The sequence below is a fragment of the Mustelus asterias genome, chromosome 15, assembly GCF_964213995.1.
Source record: "Mustelus asterias chromosome 15, sMusAst1.hap1.1, whole genome shotgun sequence".
NCBI lineage: Eukaryota > Metazoa > Chordata > Chondrichthyes > Carcharhiniformes > Triakidae > Mustelus > Mustelus asterias.
Window position 1 is genome coordinate 25967970 of NC_135815.1, and position 22886 is coordinate 25990855.

At 42.5% G+C, this 22886-nt stretch overlaps 1 protein-coding gene across 3 annotated transcripts in view; it reads left to right on the forward strand.

Moving 5' to 3' along the window:
- camkmt (calmodulin-lysine N-methyltransferase) overlaps positions 1–22886 on the forward strand; it is a 341266-nt gene that overhangs the window by 2195 nt on the left and 316185 nt on the right. For 2 of the 3 annotated variants that reach the window (XM_078229674.1, XM_078229676.1), the window contains exons 2-3: positions 6348–6523; positions 7745–7809. In XM_078229674.1, the coding sequence (XP_078085800.1) occupies positions 6348–6523; positions 7745–7809 (241 nt within the window). The remainder of the gene's footprint in view (positions 1–6347; positions 6524–7744; positions 7810–22886) is intronic. The other variant, XM_078229675.1, reaches the window with a different exon arrangement.

The window sequence follows — 22886 nt, forward strand, 5'->3', positions numbered from 1 at the left end:
CATTGCTTTTCTTAACTAAAAATGAACTGGTCTTGGGTAGAGGGAATAAAATTTTGAAGTTTGAGGATGATACAAATTGTGGTAAATACTGAGCAGGAGAGTTGAAGATCTCATGGGGTCATCGACAAACTGGTGGAATGGGCACACACAGCACATTAAGTTTAAATGTGAAGGAGCCCACTTTGGGGGAAGCAAAATGGAGAAGCAGTATTACCAATTTGGCATAGGCATGATGGGCTGAATGGCCTCATTCTGTGCTGAAAGATTTTATGGATAGCATTTAATGCCCTCACTGTGGCAAGATTTGTAGTGGGGGATATTTCATTGGGTAGGAGGATAGTGGATGGGAACCCCACTGTCTTTCTGCCTCTGCCTTGATTAAGTACATGGTTGGAAGGTCTGTGAACGGTCTTCCCACCTGACTGCCAGTTGAGGCCCTTAAATGGGAAATTAATGCCCACTTAAAGGCCTCATCGCACTGCCACTTGTATTCAGCCATGCGAGAAGCCTGAAAAGTAAACCTCGTTGGAGTTGCTTGAAGGCTTCTCGGGGATCTGGGTGGGTGTGTGTGAGGTCCACTATGCAAAGGCATTCCGTGCCTGATCAAGGGAGCTGATGGAGTGGCTGCTGAGAGCCTGACCCTTGCCCTTGCTGCGAATTTCCCTATGACACAGTTCTTGTGATTTTGCATTGGCAGTCCTGGGCTTTAGGTGGGTGTAGTACCAGCAGCAGCTGCAATTCTATGGTGGCACTGAAAAGCAATGAAGAGCTGCTTGTGTCTGATTGGCTGGCAGCATTCAGAGGGTAAGACTTCTGTCCTTGGATCCTGAGGAAGGCCCATCCCATCACTGTCTATTTAAATGTCCAATTTGCACTTAATTTAGTGGACTTTCCTGAAAAAGGGGCAATATGGGGATTTTGCTGGCTCTCCAGCTGATAGGTTGCCCTATATAGCCCTATGATTCTAACTCTTTGAAAACTCTGTATTCCTCCAATTCTAACTTTTTCTACATGTCCCACTTCTTTTCCCCATTTCATTCGTGACTTGGTGTCAAAGTTTGCCTGTTTATGTTTTTACGAAGTGTCTTGGGCTCTCTTTTTCTAGATGCTATATAAATACGGGTCAATTTAGTTGTTGATGAGGCATAACCACACTTGGTGTATACTGCCAATGTAAATTTGCCTTCTGTAATTTTCTTTATTCTTTCATAGGATGGCCAGGTCAGTATTTCTTGTCCATCCCTAATTGTTCTTGAGAAGGTGGTGGTGAACTATATCCTTGAACTGCTGAAGTCCATGGGGTTGCAAGTACACTCACAGTGCTGGTAGGGAGGGAGTCCCAGATTGATGACCCAATGATAATGAAGAAACAGAATTACTGTTCCAAATCAGGATGGTGTTAGCTTGGAGGGGAACTTGCAGAGGGGTGGTGTTCTTATGCATTTTCTGCCCTTGTCCTTCTAGGTAGTAGACATTGCAGGTTTGGAAGGTGCTGTCGAAGGATATTAATATGGGTATAGGAACAAATAATGGAATAATTTGAATTGGCGTATATGCAGCCATATGCTTTTATATTTCTCAATGTATGAAGTCTATACATTGGCCACTCGGTATACATTTAACTTTCTTTCATTGGCATAATTTTTCATATGAGTTAATTTGAGAAGCATGACAGAAATGTTGCCATCTTGTGTCAACATTTATGAAGTCAACAATTCAATTATGCCTCTTGCAGTTAATTGACGTGTAAAAATGTTGTTGCAACACCTCCGGTATGGTATTAATCATTGACATAAAAGGTTAACTATAATTAGATTAGTCAATTTTCTTTCAAAAATAACAGTCTGTTCCTTTATTTCCCAATAATTGTAATATCTAATGTCGAAACTAAGGTTTTTGACTGAGGCCTATGCTAAGAAAATTGCACAGTAGCCACCTTGTGCATTGAATTTTGCCATTTAACTTAAGGCCTCAACAATAACAACCCCCGTCCCACCCCAAATCATGGGCTTTTGACTTGTAAGCTTGCTGTGTAGTCGGAACATGCATGATGTACCTAATTTCCCAGGATGCATCAGGATCCAGCTGGGTTGGACTATTCTTTGGTGAAGTTGTGCATGTGAAGAATGAGACTGATGATTACAGACTTGAGCCTTTTGTATTCTGCAGATTGTGCATTAAGCTTCATGTGTCTTCGTTCATTGTAATTGAGTTGACTATTGAATTTTGAAGCCGATAGTCTTTAATTATCACCTTTGTTGTGTTGACAGTTAGAGCAGCTCAGTTGTAACCTGTTAACAGTTAGAAAATATAAACACTCTCTTTGAGTTGAAATTCGATTAAAGATTTGCCCAGAGTATCTGGCGCGTAATGTATCTGTTTCACAGTTGGGATTTTCAGAGGCATTTCTTTGCTGCTTTGGCTGACTTTGAAAAAAATTTCATGAGACTTTGGAGAAATGGTTGTGGCTGGAGGAGCCCTGGGGATGTTTCTTGGTGTGTCATTCAGACTGTTACATTTTGGAGAGCAGCAGCACGTGCATGGCAGCACAGACCTGTTGAGATTCAAAGAAGATGGTGAAGGAGGGAAGGACAAAGGAGGTCTTGCTGCGTGCAGGTGTTTTGCAATAGGATATTTAACCTCCGCATTACAAAGGAACAGTGTATGAGGAGGCTCCTCTTGAACAGGCAGGCAGTCACTGACCTGTATCACCTGCCAAAATTCTAAATAGATATTCACTCAGACCTGATTTCCCTGTCAAAGATGATATAATTTTCCTGTTCATGGTACCAAAAGTCTTCATTTGAAAACATTTGTTAAATCTCCTTTTATTTATTTCTGCTCTAGTGTAAATAGTTTGAATATTTTAATATGGTGTCTATAGTTTACCATAACTGGCATTTTGGTGAATTTACACCCTGCAACCTTTCTATGACTTTAATGCTCTTTCAGTGTTAGCCTGACCAAACCAACTCACAGTTTCATATTTAGTATAACCTGCATTTTGTATAAATTCATCATTACTCTTGTACCCATTTGTAAAACTCATATTGCTACTGGCCTTTTTGTTAAATGGCTTTATCTAGCTGTATCCACATTTTAAAGGAGTTATTTCTTTAAACCCCTAGGTGTCTCTGTTTGTCTACAGCAATGAGTGATTAAACTATATTTTCTGTATTAGATCTTCCCAACTGGCTCTCACAGCTGGAAACAAATTCTCTTTTGAAGCTTCTTTGGACTTCCTCTATTCTCCCAAGTTAACCTCATTGCTGCTGCTTGCTTTCCTCCTTTTCCAGAATCCCTTCAATGAGGCTCCGTTTTGATGAGGCTGTACACTCTTCCAGCAGATTACCACAATTCCCGACACCTCAACCTGGCTGCTCCCCTGGATCAGTTCAAATACTTGAAACAGTGCATCAACATGTCAGTAGCGTGCTCTTTGATTACTTTGTCCTTGCTGCAAAGATATCATGAGCCAGATGGGGCAGATGGCTGCAGCATCACAGCAGTCACTTGCACTTGTCGGTCAAATAATTGTGAGACGGTAGACTGCCTTAAAATGCAGACTGTGTAAGAGCTGCCTGGGATGTGAGCATTGATTTGCATAATCCTGTGATGAAAATTCCAAATACGCTGAAGATTCAGAGAATGTAATCATTTTTCCTTGCTGTATGTAGTGGAATTATGCAATGGTGCATGTAGCCCCATCTGAGGATGCAATGCCCAGATTCTGCAGTCATCCTGCTGCTCTGTGAAATTTTGCAGCCTTTCCATGCTGCTTCAGGCTTTCCATAGAGAAGGTGATTAGAGTACTTGTTTAAGCAACAAGGTATGGGTTGTTTCCTAAAATCTGTGTTGCAGATTAACTGATGTGATTGATGTCCAAAATGATCTGGAAGCACAGAAGTGAAGGGTTGTTATAACCTTCATGACCATCGGCTGTGCCTTGCTTGTGAAAGATTTTGGCTGAAGGCCACATTGGAACATGCACATGACTACATCTCAGCCCCTTTTGTTAATTTCAGCTGGACAAGAGCTGCATCTCTGACATATTGCCATATGCCTCACTCTGTGACAATGAGTGCCCTATAATACTGGTGGATCATTGCGAAGCATTTCTGGTGCACCTTACTTCACCTGCATTGCTTTATTGGTGGTTCTCTTCTTCCATCAAACACTGCAAGTGAAAGCAGCACCTCTCAGCTCTGTGACTTCTACCACTGAGGAGGAAAAAAGAAAGAACTTGCTGCCTTTCGTGAACTCAGGTTGTTCACAGCAAATTAAGTGCATCTGAAAAATGATCACTGTAGCCATGCAGATGAACCTGGCACACTGGCCCATAACCTCTTGACTTCCCAGCGTTGGATTTGGGAAGTATCCCAAAGATGCCTGTTGGACGTTCCCAGGTAAGGCTTATCGTGGCAATTGTCCAAAAGTGCTAACTTCCTCTGGACAGTTACACTGCGTTGGAAACCATCCGACAAAGTAATTTAAGTTGCTAACTTCAGATGGTTCTGCCAGTTTTGCACCTACAGTTATTCTGAAAGAGTTAGAAATAATAAAACACTTCTAACTTCATCCCTTACTCAGCTTAATTATTTTAGACACCCAGACTGAGCCCCAATGGAACAACGCCCACACTCCGGACCTTTCATCAGCATGCCCCTGAAATAGTGTATTGGGATCATTTACTCCTATGGAAGAAGCACACAGGGCCTTGTCAAAGAGTCACCTCTGACACTTCAGCACCTGTCCAGTACTGCCTAATCCAGTAACAACAACTTGTGGAAACACTATCGCAGTAAGCTTCACTTAAATCCCATTTTATCCTGTCTTGGACAAGTATTCCCATTCCTTCATTGCTACTGAGTTGCAAAAACTGGAATTCCCAAAGTAATGTTATGTGGGAGCATCATTGCTACAAAAATTGCACAGTTCAAGGGGTGGGATTGCCAACTACTACTTCAAGGCAACTAAAGAATTCACGGTAAATGCATCCTTGCCAGCAGTGTCAGCATTTCAAGAACAAATATCTTAAAAAGAAAGGATGCAAGTATAAGAAGATTTCCACAAGGAGGTTAATTGTGGTTCTCTGAGATTACGGCAATTGTCCCAAAGATACTTCAGCAATGAAAATAAGGATGACTACAAAAAAAATTCTCTTTATAGTATTAAGACAGCACACTTTGAAAGTGATTTAAAAAGCAACTTGGGCCAGCAGTACTAGACATGTAATTCATTTGGAAGAGTAGGTGAAATAGCAAAAACTGGCAAGAACAATAGGAAACAGCATCAAGAGTATTAGTACAAAATTCTGAGTGTATTTACAGCTGCATAAGAAGTACCCTGAAATTCTACAGAGCAACTGAATGAGGCAGTGAACTGGAAGGACTCATTTTGTGGTAGGTTTTGCCTAACTTACGCAGATATTTCAGGTCAGTCAGATCAGAAAAAACTAGAGGGTTGTCTTTCAACCGTGCTTTCCCTTATTAAACTGGAACTTCACAACCAAGCAACAACCAAAACAGCATCTTATATTTTTATATCAAACAACCTGAAAGCGTCATTAATCTGGAATTCTCTATCCCAGAGTGCAGCAGACGCCGCAGCACTAAACAAATTTGAGGAGGAGATAGATGGATAGGTTTTTAATTAGTAGAGGGATGAAGGGTTATGGGGGATGGGCAGGAAGGTGGAGTTGAGGCTGAAATGAGATCAGCCATGATTGTATTGAATGGCAGAGCAGGTTCGAGATGTTGAATTGCCTACTCCTGCTTTTCTGTTCTTCTGCTCCTAGGTCACCAGAAAAGTGATGTGTGGAATTGAGAGGATGAAGTATGGGAGATACAAATTCTTGGGGCAGATGGCTCTCAACAGGAAACTTCCTGTTGTGTATATAAATTAGTGTGCAGTCAATAAAGATGTATGCTGCACCCTTAATCATTGAATCAAAGAAAAGTTATTTGGCTCATCGTATCTGTGCCGGCCAAGAAATGAGCTTTCCAGCATTTGGTCTGTAGTCCTGCAGGTCACAATGCTCCAGGTGCCTATCCAGGCACTTTTTAAATGAGTTGAAAGTTTCTGCCACTACAATCCTCTGGGTGAAAAATATTTTACTCATCTCTGCTCTAATCATGCTACCAATTACTTTAAATCTATGCCCCTTTTTCTAATGACCCCTCTGCTGAAGTAAATAGGCTCTTCCCATTCCACTCTATTCATGACTGTCATAACTTTGCGCGTCTTATTCAAATCTCCCCCAAGCCGCCTCTTATGAACCATTCCTCAAACCTTCTCGAGATAACTGTAATTGTGTTAGTAGGAATGATCACTTCTTCTTTCAACAGGTGCTGAAACAGAAGAATATAGATAAAGAACATCTGCAGGAGGTTTCTATCAGAAAATGCTTGACGTTCAACATATTTTCCACAAACATGATGAAGAAATTGGAGTCAGATTCTGACAACGAAATATGGGTTGAATACACATGCGTTCCCTATCCACAGCACAGGGTGTATTTAAGGTAATCTATTGTCTTACATGTTTTGTTCTCGTCTGTTTGATGTGTAGTACTGAATTGTAAAAATATTCATCTCAGTTTCTGTGACTTCCTTGCCCCCAAGTTTGGAATTTATGTTGTCTCTTTGCCTTCCTCTGTGTCTGTTCGAACACCACTCGCAGTAAGAGATGCCAGATAGGAAATAACGTACTCCCTAGCTCCTAACACTGCAGCACTTTAACTGACTGCTAGAGTGATCTTCTAATTACATTGGGGAAAGTATTTTGCCTCTTCTGACCAGTCTAGCCAAAATCAGGGAACCTGTGCTCTTGAGCAACAGAGCTGAATCTTGTGTCATTTCACTTAATCATTATACCCACCAGATGCTTAAATTTACTTGACTTTCTAATTACATTGACAGGTAACAAAAAATGAATAATGAATGCAATATGTTTGACATTACTAGATGCTATGGCAAAAAGTTCTGCTTGCTGCAGTCCCCACCTGACATATTTGTTGAAATCTGTGAAATTAATAATTTGGACCAGTACATAATCACAAATTGATTTATTCCAAGTGATACCATTAAAGTTATTTTATTTTTTAACTTCATGTATTGTCCGTATATTTCAAATTACCAATTAATATTCATCTCCTTTGCATCTGAGAATGCCGATACCTTTTTCTTTTTAAATCGTGTGATTGATTCAAATGCGTCATTCTGTTTACAGGGCTAAATTACTACAATGACAATAGTTTATAAAATAAAACACTTTGAAAAACATTCCATTCATGTATGACTTTGATAAATGTTTGGCATATTTGAGCCATGGATATAGTTGATAATGTACCAACTTATCTTATTGCTTCCTATTTTAAGATATTCTCTTCTATCTTTACTTCTGCCCCTTATTCATGTTTGAGCATTGATAAGTGTTGGAAGGCTCTTTATGGGGGCATCACAGCTTTGCCTCGACCTGTCCACACAAACAGTCTACATAAGTTTTTCTGATTGGATTAAATGGCTAGATATCTAGAGTTTCCCACTGTTAACCGAGGACTGGAGAGAGATTATTCACATTGGTAAAATCAGCTGCTAAAGCATATGAGAAATGTACTCATATTTTTATTCAGCGTGACACAGTTTGTATAATAATAATTGATAAATATAAATTAGGATTTGATTTTTTAAAAATCTTTCGTCATGGGAAGATTTTGTACTTAACAACCATTTACTTTGTTAAGACACAGTGTTGGCCCTCTGAATGTTGAAGATGTTCTCACCAGTTTTGACAACACAGGAAATGTCTGTGAGTTCATTTCATTTTATGTTCAAATGTGATGTGATGTTGCGGGGGGTGGGGAAGGGGACGACTCATTGCAGCTTTCTTAAAGAGGCACCATCTTTATCATGGAAAGAAAAATCACTATGTATCATTTCATGGCAGTGGTGTTTCCACAGTGTTATGTCATGCGTAATGCAGATTGAGTTCGTGTACTGAGTACTGGCAAATGAAAAAAAATTGTCAAAGACTTTATGATAAAGCAGTGCCTTTTTAATGCTGGATCTGATTACCCTGTAAATGTTTTACTTGTTTAGATCTGTTACTTCATCAACACATAGTTCCACATATTGGTTAATAAAGTGATTTAAGGGAGATTGTTTTGCTACTTTCAAATTTATAAATTTGCAGCACATTTAATTTTTCTATATGCCTAATTTGTTTGTATTGTGTTTATGTGGTTGTCTGTGTGTATGTGTGTTTTTGCTGACTTTAGGTTTAAGAATAGTCATCCTGTGCATTAATTATTTTATTTGGAAGTGTATTTTGGATGAGATGTGTAATAATGCTGTTTAACAGAATGATGATTGTACAGTAACAGATCGGTAGAATTTGTAATTTTTTAGAAACAAAAAGTGTGTAATAGATACAGTCTGAATGTCAGATCTGAGCTACTGTGATCTGCCTGAGGCACTAAACGCTTTTATCGCAGCATTTTGGGTTTTTGAAAAAGTAACTCATTTCACGACTTCTGTATGTTTGGAACAGTGAATCCAATTGTTCAAGTGGTTTGGAGGTGGTTGCCAGTGGGAGGGGGTACAATGAGAGTGGGACTATACATTAATATGTCTGTTTTGAACAGAATAGGTTGAAACTTTCCTGCAATGGTTTAAATTTTCTTATTAGGGTGGTAGTAACTGTGTGGTACAGTGAACTAGCACACTGTCTTGGCACCACTGTAGTCACATTTATAGATAGCTTGTTCTTTATAGCCTGTAAAATGGGTTTGTTGAGCTGCTAAGTTGCTGAGCATGCACCATCGCACCAATCTGCCCATTAGCCAACATTGGCACTGAATTACCAGTGATATTCTGAATGGGAAGTAGAAAGGTTCACAGCAATGCTGCAGATCATGCTTTTGTCTACATCTGCCCTTGCCATCATTGCCTACAAATGTGTGACAGTGATTCAAATAGAAGGAAGTGAGCGAGGGAGCGAGAAGGGCTGTGAGCATGTGGCTCGGGGAGGGAAGTGGCAAGTGGAAGAGTCTGTAGTAGGCTGCGGGAAGTGCTACATCGCTTTGGATTCCAGGAACTGACACAAGTGAATTTTGGCTATTAATTCCACCTGATTAATGATGTCGGGTTTTACTCTCATCTGTTAATTTTCTGTCATGGGGGAGTCTACTCGTTCATTGCTTGTGAGCTAAAGTAGCAGTGAACTTCATTTAATCATCAGAATGTGCACATCTGTAATAATTAGGTGTGTTGCACTTGGTATACTTACAGTTTTGTGAGGGGGAGGTCATGCCTCACGAACCTGGTGGTGTTTTTTGAAGAAGTGACCAAAATGGTTGACGAAGGAAGGGCCGTGGATGTTGTCTATATGGATTTTAGTAAAGCATTTGACAAAGTCCCTCATGGTAGGCTAGTGAAAAAGGTTGGATCCCATGGGATAAAGGGGGAGGTGGCTAGATGGGTGGAGAACTGGCTTGGTCATAGAAGACAGAGGGTGGTAGTGGAAGGGTCTTTTTCCGGCTGGAGGCCTGTGACTAGTGGTGTTCCGCAGGGCTCTGTATTGGGACCTCTGCTGTTTGTGATTTATATAAATGATCTGGAAGAAGGAGTAACTGGGGTGATCAGTAAGTTTGCGGACGACACAAAACTGGCAGGACTTGCAGATAGTGAGGAACATTGTCAGAGGCTACAGAAGGATATAGATAGGCTGGAAATTTGGGCAAGGAAATGGCAGATGGAGTTCAATCCTGATAAATGCGAAGTGATGCATTTTGGTGGGAATAATGTAGGGAGGAGCTACACGATAAATGGAAGAACCATAAAGGGTGTAGAGACGCAGAGGGACCTGGGTGTGCAAGTCCACAGATCTTTGAAGGTGACGTCACAGGTGGAGAAGGTGGTGAAGAAGGCATATGGCATGCTTGCCTTTATAGGACGGGGCATAGAGTATAAAAGTTGGGGTCTGATGTTGCAGATGTATAGAACGTTGGTTCGGCCGCATTTGGAATACTGCGTCCAGTTCTGGTCGCCACACTACCAGAAGGACGTGGAGGCTTTGGAGAGAGTACAGAGGAGGTTTACCAGGATGTTGCCTGGTATGGAGGGGCTTGGTTATGAGGAGAGATTGGGGAAACTGGGATTGTTCTCCTTGGAAAGACGGAGGATGAGGGGAGACTTAATAGAGGTGTATAAAATTATGAAAGGCATAGATAGGGTGAACGGTGGGAAGCTTTTCCCCGGGTCGGTGGTGACGTTCACGAGGGGTCATAGGTTCAAGGTGAAGGGGGGGAGGTTTAACACAGATATCAGAAGGACATATTTCACACAGAGGGTCGTGGGGGCCTGGAATGTGTTGCCGGGCAAGGTGGTGGAGGCGGACACACTGGGAACGTTTAAGACTTATCTAGACAGCTATATGAACGGAGTGGGAATGGAGGGATACAAAAGAGTGGTCTAGTTTGGACCAGGGAGCGGCGCGGGCTAATTGTTCCTGGTTTCTCGTTTCAAGGCTTCATTCTACAATCATCTTGCTGGTGCCAGTACAGAGTGAGACTGCGGATAGTTGGGAACCTGTCTCGGGGGCAGGGAATTCATATGGTGTTCGTGGAAGTGGAAATGACTAGGGTTGGGAAGCATTTTCCGATCGGGGCCATTGTGATCTCCTGGACTCGTTTCGATCGCCTCAGGGGGTCGGAGAGGAATTTCCCAGATTTTTTTTTCCCCATATTGGCCCTGGGGTTTTTCACTCTGGGTTTTCGCCTCTCCCTGGAGATCACATGGTCTGGAATGGGGGGGTGGGGGTAAGTTAATAGGTTGTAATGAACAAAGCATCGTAGCTGTGAGGGACAGCTCGGTGGATAGGATATTGGTATGTAGATAGGCTGGAAAATTGGGCGGGGATCCTGGATTCAGGATTCAATCCTGGACCGGGGAGCGGCGCGGGCTTGGAGGGCCGAAGGGCCTGTTCCTGTGCTGTATTGTTCTTTGTTCTTTGTTCTTTGATTAGAGGAGCACTGTGTCTGCCATTAAAAAGGAGGGGGAGCACTGAAGACATTGAGGTTAAGGAAAAGGAGTTTAGTAAGGCCCAAAGTGGTAAATTGATAAGAAAAGTAAAAGCCTGTAGAATCCAAGGGAACGTGGCAAGTTGAATCTAAAGTTGGTTCAATTGCAGGAAGCAGAAGGTCAGTGGATGTTTTTGTGACTTGTTCCAATGAAGTTCCACAGGACTTTGTACTTGGTCCCATGCCTTCCATGGTAAATATCAAATATTTAGACTTGCATGTGGGTGGCATGATAAAGAAATTTGCAGATGATACAAAAATTGGTTGTATGGTTGATATTGATGAAGAAAGCTATAGACTGCAGGAAGGCATCAATGGACTGGTCAAGTGAACTGAAAAATTACAAGTGCAATTCGGTCCAGAGAAGTATGAGGTAATGTATTTGCAGAGGGTAAATAAGGCAAGGTATTATTCAATAAGTGGTAGGTTACTATGATGTGTAAATAATAGAGGGGCCTCGGGTTGCATGTCTACTGATTACTGAAGGAGCAGGACAGGTAGATAAGCTGCAAAAACACCATTAGCCAATAAATGCTGGCTATGCCAGCAGCGCTCATGTCCCAAGAAAGAATAAAAAACAAACGTGGACTCTTTTTAATTAGGTAAGGCAATGGATGTTGGAGAAGGAAGGTCAGCATAGATCTATTTAAAACACAAGTTAGACCAGAGCTGGAGTCTTGCCACTTTACAGGAAAGATGTGATCCGACTAAGGAGGGTACAGAGATTTATGAGGCTGTTGACAGGACTGGCGAATTTTAGCTATGAGGAAAGATCAGATAAGCAGGACTTGTTTTCTCTAAAGCAGAGGAGTGCTGAGAAAATAATTAATTGCATAAAATTATGAGGGGCCTGGATAGAGTGTACATGAAGAACCCATTTCCCTAAGCAGTGCAATCAATAACTGGGGGCAAAGATTTAAAGTAAGTGGTCGAGGGGAGTTGAGGAGAAACGTTTTTCACCCAGAGGTTGGTGAGTGTCCGGAAGACTACCTGAAAGGGTGGTAAAGGCAGAAGCTTCCATTGGTTTCAGAAATTGCTTAAATATGCACTTGAAGTGTAAAGGGCCAGTCACTGGAAAGTGGAATAAGGCTGGATAGTTCTTTCTCGGCTGGCATGGACACAATGAACTAAATGGCTTCCCCCTGTGCCATAAATTTCTATGATTCCATGAGTTGATTTGCATAAAGGGCAGAAAGAAGTGGTTTTGATATAAAGTTTTTGTTCAGGACGGCAGGAGTACCGAATGATGGTCTGAGTACCTCTGGGCTATGGAGGGAAATAACTACAGTAAGAAGTTTAACAACACCAGGTTAAAGTCCAACAGGTTTATTTGGTAGCAAAAGCCACACAAGCTTTCGGAGCTCCAAAAGCTTGTGTGGCTTTTGCTACCAAATAAACCTGTTGGACTTTAACCTGGTGTTGTTAAACTTCTTACTGTGTTTACCCCAGTCCAATGCCAGCATCTTCACATCGGGAAATAACTATCCAGGTTTCTTGCTGGGATTCATAGTTCAGTGACTTGTGCTGGAGAATGTTGCATTTATGTGTATATTGAGCCCAGGTAAAATAGATATGGCTGTTGTACCCTGTATGGATCAGTCTGTCAAGATTCTGTGTGTCTGCTCATAGATGATGAATTTCAAATGGAACAAGGTGCTGGAGGGTGCTGAAAGCCTCTGGCACTGTGGTCCAGCGTGAAAGGATGAGACTTGATTGGGGAACCAAAGAAAAGCCCGATCACACCGCATATGCAGTCAAGCTGCAAAAAGCACTTAATCCAGTAATTAAAGCCCTCTCCAAAAACACTTCCAATTTCTCCAACACTTCCAATTTCTCCACTTACTGAGACTCACCAACATAATGCAAGGAACATTACACTGTTAGCTCTTAATTACACGGTTGCATCTCTCATGCTAGAGTGCGACATAATTACCTCCCAACTTCATCTCTCATGAGAATTGGATGTTTAGTACTTCTGAAATAACCCTGTGATCAAACACTATGCCTGCATTGTCTTATGAATATCTGTTTCATTGTCATAATCATCATGCTATTAAATCCTGGGGCTGATTATATAGTTTTATGAAACAATTATTTTTTTTTTAAAATGAACTGTATAATTCCCTGGTACAGTAATCCTTATCTTCCAGCTAGTTAAGGAATCCATTGTTGTAAAAATATATACTGGATTATGAAGCAGGCTATGTTTAAATTACTTCTTCGGGTGTGCTGTTTCTGCCGAACATTTATATAGTGGTGGGGTGGTGGCAGGAGGGTTGCGGCGGTGGGGGAGTGGGTGGGGTGGATATTTTAAAGACCAGGGTTATTGTTATTTGAGTTTTGCCAAATAGAAATGTTTATTAAGAATTGAAATATTATGGGAAATAATATGTGACATATATTGTGCTGGAATGTGCTGCATTACATGATTTGCTGAAAACATTGTAGCCTTTTTTTGTGGCACAGTTTTTCAGACTAAACAATCTGTCTTAAATTCATGTCATCATTTGCATCAGAGCATCAGCTCCTGCTGCTTCATAAAATGCCATCTCCAGCAATAATGAAATCAGTTGCCACCAATATAATCTTCAAGCAATATGCCTTTCAGCAAATACAAAGGGTAATTGAGTTGCAGCACTCATATTCTTGTAAACATTCAGTGAGCTTTACAACTTGATGGCAATACATTTATATTTTGTTTAAAAAGAAAGCCTTCCAGTCTTACTCTTTGACAGTGCTCATATTTACATAGTTTTTCCCCCCCTCACGCTGTTAACAAATTTTGCCTTTAGAATAGTTTGGCACGGTGACCCTTAGGTTGGCTGAGTTAATGTTATTTTTTAAATTCTCTGTTATAATTGAAAAATTGTAGTAATTTGTGTCGTGGAATATATAAACCTTATTCCTTCCAGTTTTACAGCAAACCTTATGTTTCTGAACTACATTTGGAGCAGTCCATCACTAAGAGTACTGACGACTGACCGAGCTGGCTGAGTCCAGAAGTATGTAACTGCTATATTGGGCTTGCAGCAGGTAATTGGGTGAATCAACTTGAGGGAAAATCCTCCTCGACTTTGTCCTCACCAGTTTACCTGTTCATGACAGTATTGTCAGAAGTGATCCAACATGGTCTCTTCTTGAGGGCCCCACCATCACAGAAGCCAATCTCCAACCAATTTGATTGACCTCACTTAATGTCACAAAACCTTGAGAATTCTGGCTATGCCAAAGAGTATGGGCCCTGACAACATTCCAGCTGTAGCGCTGAAGATTTGCTCCAGAATTGGCGGTGCCTCTACTTGTGCTGTCAGTACAGCTGTGACACTGGTGTCACGGTGCAGAAAGACCCCATGCATGTCTTGTCCACAAGGAGGAGAAATCCAACCCGGCCAATTAATGCTGCATCTGCATACTCTCTTTCATACATTAGTAAAGTGATGGAAGGTGTTGTGGACAGTACTGTCAAATGATACCTGCTCACCAATAAAATGCTCAGGGTACTGTATCCCAGACTGCATTACAGCCTTAGCCCAAATATGGACAAAATAGATGAATTCCATAGGTGAGGTGAGACTGATTGCCCTTGACATCAAGACAGCATTTGACCAAGTGGAACATAGAGGAGCCCTAGTAAAATTGAAGACAGTGGGCATCAAGGTAGGATGGGGAGAACCCTCCACCAGTTGGAGTCATACCTATCGCAAAGGCAGATGGTTCAGGTTTTTGGAAACCATTCCTCTAAGCACCAGAACACCATTACAGGGGTTCCTCAGGGCAACATCCTTGGCCCAGCCATTTTCAGCTGCTTCATCAGTAAATCTTCCCTCCATCATTAGGCTAGAGGTGAGGATGTTTGCTGATGATTACATACCTTAGATAGTGAAACAGTCTGTACATGCACGCAGCAAGATCTGGCAAATATTCATGAACTGATAACTGTCAAGTAATATTTGTGCCACACAAATGCTAAACAATATCCATCTCAGAGAAGAGAGAATCTAACCATTTTCCCTTGACATTCAGTGGCATTGTCATTGCTGACTTTTCTACTATTAACATCCCAGAGGCTACCATTTACTAGAAATTTAACTGAACCAGCAACATAAATAAATACCCTGGCTACATGAGTAGGTCAGAGGCTGGGTATCCTGCAGCACATGACTCACTTCCTGACTTTTACCCGAAGCACAAGCCAGGAATGTGATGGAATATCCTCCACTTGCCTGGGTGACTGCATTTCCAAAAGCACCCGAGAACCTCAGCAACATTTGGGATGAAGCAATTCACTTCACTGAAATCACATCCACCACCTTAAGCATTCACTTCTTCCACCAGCAGCTCACTGTGGCAGCAGTATGCATCTTTTACAAGATGCACTGCAAAAACTCTTCCACAGTATCTCTAAACCTGTGACTACTACCACTTAGAAGAACAATGGCAGGTGGCACATGGAAACTTCACAAGTGTTTCCCCAAGTTATACATCATCCTGAAATTTTTCACTAATTGGTTGTGGGTATCACTGGCTAGGCCAGCATTTATTGTCCATCCTTAATTGCTCATGAGAAGGTGGTGGTGAGCTGCCTTCATGAACCATAGCACCATGTGTGTAGGTACTCCACAGTGCTGTTAGAGAGGGCATTCCAGGATTTTGATCTAGCAATAGTGAAGGAATGGCAATATGTTTCCAAGTCAGGATGGTGAGTGACTTGGAAACTTCCAAGTAGTGACGTTCTCATGCGTCTGCTGCTCTTGTCCTTCTAGATGGTAGCGTTCATGGATTTGGAAGGTGTTGTCTAAGGAGCCTTAGTGAGTTTCTGCAGGTGCTCTTGTCAATGCTGCACACTGCTGCTACTGTGTAGGTGATGGAGGGAGTGAATGTTTGTGGAAGGGATGCCAATCAAGCAGGCTGTTTTGTCCTGGATGGTCTCGAGCTTCTTGAGTGTTGTTGAGGCTGCACTCATCCAGGCAAGTGAACAGTATTCCATCACACTCCAGACTTGTGCCCTGTAGATGGTGGACAGGATTTTGGGGGTCAGGACTTCAGTTACTCACTACAGGATTTCTAGCCTCTGACGTGCTCTTGTCACATTATTTATGTGGCTGAATCTAGTTCAGTTTCTGTGCAATGGTAATCCCCAAGATGTTGTTAATTGGTGATTCAGCAATGGTTATGCTATTGAATGTCAAGGGGCAATTGTTAGCTTCTCTCTTGTTGGACATGGTTATTGCCTGGCACTTGTTGGCAGGAAAGTTACTTGCCGCTTGTCAGCCCAAACCTGCATATTGTCCAGAACTTGCTGCGTATCAAACTGAACACTAGTGAGCAAGTTATTGCGAAGCCAGTGCTTCTGGATGACACTGTTGATGACCTCTTCCATTACTTTTACTGATGTTGAGAGTAGACTGATAAGGTTGGGTTGCATTTCATCTTGCTTTTTGTGTAAAGGACAGACATGGGCAATTTTCTACATTGCCAGGTAGATGCCAGTGTTGTAGCTGTATGGGAACAGCTTGGTTTGGAGCATGGTAAGCTCTTGAGCACACTTCTTCAGTACTATTGTCGGAATATTGTCAGGACCCAAAGCCTTTGCAGTATCCAGTGCCTTCAGCTGTTTCTTGAAATCACATGGAGTGAATCGAATTGGCAGAAGACCGGCATCTGTGTCGCTGGGGACCTCCAGAGCTGGCTGAGATGGATCATCCACTCAGCACTTCTGGCTGAAGATTGTTGTGAATGCTTCAGCTTCATCTTTTGCACTGATATACTGGGTTCCCTATCATTGAGAAAAGGGATACTTGTGGAATCTTCTCCTCCAGTGTGTTCTTTAATTGTCCACCACCTTTCATGACTGAATGTGGCGGGACTGCAGAGGTTAGATCTGATCCACTAGTTGTTTAATCTGTCTCGTGCTTGCTGCTTATGTTTTTTGGCACACAAGTAACCCGAGTTGTAGCATCACCAGGTTGACATCTGATATTTAGGTATACCTGGTGCTATTCCTGGCATGCCCTCCTGCACTCTTCTTTGAACCTGGGTTGACCTCTTGGTTTGGTGATAATGGTCGAGTGGGGGATATACCAGACTATGAGGTTGCAGATTGTGGTTGAGTAGAATTCTGTTGCTGCTCGTGGCCCACGGTGCCTCATGGATTCCCAGTCTTGAGTTGCTACATCTGTTTGAAATCTCTCTCATTTTGTATGGTGATAGTGCTACATAATACGATGGAGGGTATTCTCAATGTGAAAATTCCTGCTATTACTGTCATGGACAGATGCATCTGTGGCAGACAGGTTGATGAGCATGAGGTCAAGTCTAATTTTCTCTCATGTTGGTTCCCTCACCACCTGCCACAGACCCAGCCTAGCAGCTGTGTCCCCTGGGTAACGGCCAGCTCAGCCTGTTGTGTTACCGAGCCACTTTTGGTGATGGACATTGAAGTCTCCCATCCAGTGTACATTTTGTGCCCTTGCCACCCCCAAGTGATTCCTTCAAGTGGTGTTCAACGTGGAGGGGGGTGTGGTACGTGGTAATCAACAGGAGGTATCTTTGCCCATGTTTGACTTGATGCCACGAGACTCCATGGGGGCCTGGAGTCGATACTGAGGACTCCCAGGGCAACTATTTCCTGACTGTATGTCACTGTGCCGTCACCTCTGCTGGGTCAGTCCTGAGGTACAGTAAGAGTTTTAACAACACCAGGTTAAAGTCCAACAGGTTTATTTGGTAGCAAATACCATTAGCTTTCGGAGCGCTGCTCCTTCGTCAGATGGAGTGGAAATGTGCTCTCAAACAGGGCACAGAGACACAAAAATCAAGTTACAGAATACTGATTAGAATGCGAATCCCTACAACCAATGTGGGTGGAGGGAGCATTAAGCACAGGTTAAAGAGATGTGTATTGTCTCCAGACAGGACAGCCTGCAAGTCCAGGAGGCAAGCTGTGGGGGTTACTGATAATGTGACATGAACCCAATATCCCGGTTTAGGCCGTCCTCATGTGTGCGGAACTTGGCTATCAGTTTCTGCTCAGCGACTCTGCGCTGTCGTGTGTCGTGAAGGCCGCCTTGGAGAACACTTACCCGAATATCAGAGGCTGAATGCCCGTGACTGCAGCGCAGAGTCGCTGAGCAGAAACTGATAGCCAAGTTCCGCACACATGAGGACGGCCTAAACCGGGATGTTGGATTTATGTCATGTTATTAGTAACCCCCACAGCTTGCTTCCTGGACTTGCAGGCTGTCCTGTCTGGAGACAATACACATCTCTTTAACCTGTGCTTAATGCTCCCTCCACTCACATTGTCTGTATCTTTAAGATCTGGCTGGCTGTAGGGATTCGCATTCTCATCAGTATTCTGTAACTTGATTTTTGTGTCTCTGTGCCCTGTTTGAGAGCACATTTCCACTCCATCTGACGAAGGAGCAGCGCTCCGAAAGCTAATGGTATTTGCTACCAAATAAACCTGTTGGACTTTAACCTGGTGTTGTTAAAACTCTTACTGTGTTCACCCAAGTCCAACGCCAGCATCTCCACATCAGTCCTGAGATACCCAGGGATGGTGATGGTGGTGTCTGGGACATTATCTGTAAAGTCTGATTAGTGGGTATGACTATGTCATGCTGCTGTTTGATTAGTCTGTGAAACAGCTCTTCCAATTTTTGCCATTACTGTTACTACTGTGTGGTATGGTCGGTTTCATTTCTCTTAGACTTTTTAGTGGTTTGATGCAACTGAGTGGCTTACTTGGCCATTTTGGAGAGCATTTAAGAGTCAACCACATTGGTATGGGTCTGGAGTCATATGTCATGTAAGCCAGACCAGGTAAGGATGGCAGATGTCCTTCTCGATTGACAATGGTTTCATGGTCATCATTAGACTTTTAATTTCAGATTTTTATTGATTTCACCATCTGCCATGTTGGGATTTGAATCCGACTCCCAGAGCATAACCTTGGTCTCTGGAGTACTAGTCCAGTGACAATACCACTACCCCATTGCCTCCCCAACTTGGAAGTATATCACTGTTCCTTAGTTGCTGGATCAAAAACCTGGATCAAAAACCAGTCCTTAACAGCACTGTGGGAACACTTTCACCATTTGGCCTGCAAACATTAATGGAAACAGCTCAACATTACCTTCTCAAGGGCAATTAGGAATGGGCAATAAATTTTGGCCTTGGCATTCATGCCCATGTCCTGTAAACAAAAAGAAGTATTAAGGACTGAGGCTTCAAACTCCCATTCGCTGATTTCAAGCCCGTTTTCCAATCCCTGAGCACGTTTTGTGACTGCTTCATTGGCTGAGATCATCCAAATAAGCATTAGATAAAGAGGATCAGAAGCTTGACTGTTCCATTTTATGTGGTTCTGTTTCCACGCGCACTACTGCTTAATTTTGTAATTTGCAGAATAGTTAGTCGATTTATGTTTCTAAATCTGAGGTTGAATTTTAATTTGCTGTATTGCAGTCTGCTACAGATGGTATTAAATATATCTATGGCTTTAATGTTATAAATGTGCTTATCTTCTGGTTTCCCCTAGAGGGCGTGTTTTGCCACCTCAATGGCTTTTTTGTCACAGGGTTGGAAACTGGTTTGGAGCAGAGGCATCAAAAGGCTTCTTGCTTGATTGGTTGTCAATGTTGACACCTGTTGATTTTCAAATGGATCCCACCTCTGCCTAACCTTCAGGGGCTAATTTTGGAGATTAACTTCAAGGGATATAATTTCGAGGATATAAAGTATATATGGCCATTTTATTGTAAATTAGAGGTTATGAAACTTGCGCGCTTTCAGAAGCATCACCCTGGCCACTGCCTCAGCATAGTACTTATCTCTAATCCTTTAAGTCCAAGAGATGCAGACTTCAATGGATATGGTGGACAACTTGTTTAACTATTCGACAACAGATTTGGGCTGGATCACATAAAGTGCTATTGACTCCCGCTCCCATCTGCTTAAGAACTGTTTCATTGACCTTCTCCAACGAGTGTGAGGAACGCATACATTTACTGTGTCACCAATGTTGAGACCATTTGAACAGCTCCCTCTGCTGCTTCCCTCTTTACTCCTAGGCTACCAGGCCACCCTTTCTCTAAGGTACCCCTGCCTACCCTCCACTTGCATTCTTAGGATAGTTTCTATCCTATCTTCGCTCATGTCCTGTCTGAGCTATCTTGCCCATGAAGTGCACTGCCTTCTCCCTTGACATTTTTTCTCAGTAAACAGCTAACCACACAACTTCCCTCCCTGGTCCCCATGTTAACTGCCATTGTTATTAGTTCCTGCTCTTCAAGTAGAAGTGAATATATGTCTTTTCCAAATGACTATTTTTCCAAAAGTGAGTACTGAATGAGCAGAAATTTTGTCCAACTAAATATTAGAAGGACTGAAACCATTGTCTTTGGTCCCTGCCACAAATACATCTTGTAGCCTCTCAATCCATGCCTCTCACTGGCTGAGGCTGAATCAGACTGCTGGCAGCCGTATTTGACTCTGAGATGAGCTGCCGACCACATATCAGTGCCTTCACCGTCTATGTCCATGACATCATCCGACTTGGCCGCTGCCTCAATTGCATGTGCACAGATGGCAGAAATTGTTTTTAAATTTACACTGAATGATGGTGAATGCTGCTTGTTTCATTAATGGACTCAATCTCCCAAGGAATTGCTGTGATAGTCAGATTGCCAGTCTGCTCCGGTTTTTTTTCCAGACTGTCGGAGCTCTGCATTTCACATCTGGATTTCTGAACTGAGCCTCTTCAGAAACGAGAGACGTTTTTGTTCTGAGTCAGTTAATGCAGTAGTGAGGAAGGATATTAGCTCCGAATATGTGGAATCCACGTGGGTAGAACTGAGAAAACACCAAGGGGCAATAAAACATTAGTGGGGGTTATATATAGACCCTCAAACTGTAGTGTTGATGTTGGGCATGGCATTAAATAGGAAATTAGAGTTGCATGTGATAAAGGAACATCTGTAGTTATGGGTGACTTTAATCTGCATATAGATTGGGCAAGTCAAATTAGTCAAAATACTGTAGAGGAGGAATTCCTGGAGTGCATACGGGATAGTTTTCTGGACGAATACATTGAGGAGCCAGTTAGACAACAAACCATTCTAGGCTGAGTAATGTGTAATGAGAAAGGAAGAATCGACAATTTAGTGTCTTGGGGATGAGCGACCAATATGATAGAATTCTTCAAGATGGAGAGTGACGGAGTTGATTCTGAGATTCGGGTTCTGAATCTAAATAAAGGAAACTACAATGGTATGAGGCGCGAGTTGGCTATGATGGATTGGGGGACGTTACTTAAAGAAATGACGGTGGATAGGTACTGTTCATTCCTACTAACTCAATATATACTTTGGTTCTGTCTTCTCAAAGGAGGACACATATAATGTACCAGAAATTTTGGGCAATGCCCACCCTCCCATTCAGCTGTGAGGAGGATGCAGAGATGCTTCAGTATGATTTGGACAAGCTGAGTGAGTGGGTAAGTGCCTGGCAGATGCAGCATAATGTGGAAAAATGTGACATTATTCACTTTGGTAGCAAAAGCAGGAAGGCAGATTATTGTCTGAATAGTTAGATTGAGAGAGGGGAATGTGCAAAGAGACCTGGGTCTCCTGGAAACCAGTTGCTGAAAGTAAGCATGCAGGTGCAGCAAGCGGTGAAGAAGGCAAATGATTTGATTTATTATTGTCACATGTATTAACGTACAGTGAAAAGTATTGTTTCTTGCGCGCTATACAGACAAAACATACCATTCATAGAGAAGGAAACGAGAGAGTGCAGAATGGTATCTTGGCCTTCATAGGTGGTACAGGAGCAGGGATGTTTTGCTGCTGTTATATAGGACCTTGATAACTGGAATACCATGTGCCGTTTTGGTCTCCTCACCTGAGGAAGGATGTTCTTGCTATGGAGGGAATGCAGCAAAGCTTTACCAGACTGATTCGTGGGATGGTGGGATTGATGTACGAGGAAAGATTGAGTCAGTTAGAATTATATTCACTGGAGTTTAGAAGAATGAGGGGAGGATCGCATGGAAACCTATAAAATTTTAACAGGACTAGGAAGGGTAGATGCACGAACAATGTTCCTGATGTCAGGGGAATCTAGAACCAGGGATCACAGTTTAAGGAAACAGGGTAAACCATTTAGGACAGAGATGAGGAGAAATTTCTTCACCTAGAGAGTGGTAAGCCTATGGAATTCTCTAACACCGAAAGCAGTTGAGGCCAAAACATTGTATGTTTTCAAGAAGGAATTAGAAATGGGGGGAAAGCGGGAGCAGGTTACTAATTTGGATGATCAGCCATGATCATAATGATTGGCAGAGCAGGGTCGAATGACCAACTCCTGCTCCTATTTTTTATGTTTCTATGTCTCTGTAATGCAGGATCGTCAGGGGAAGTCAAACCACGTCCCTTTTTACGGCACTAGCTGTGGTATTTTGGAAAGCCTTCATTCACTAACACAATGAAAAGCTTAACTAGCTTTTCACTGTTAGTGAATGAGTGTACAGGAGGTAGGTGGGTAGGGTGCCGGTTGGGTAAGGTGGCAGGATGGTGGGGGTCAGAAGGGTAGGGTGGGATGAGGGTTGGGGGAGGGAGGGGGTGGTCAGTTGTATAGTTAACCAGGGGTTAGATATAGGGTTTCTCTAGGTAACCATCCAGGTAACTGAGTCACAACCCTCCAAAGTCTCTGACTGACTTAAACTTCCAAGGGATCCCCCAGCACATCTTCTGGGATATCTCAGCGCATCTTTCAGGATATCTCCTGGAGACTTGGGCCAATA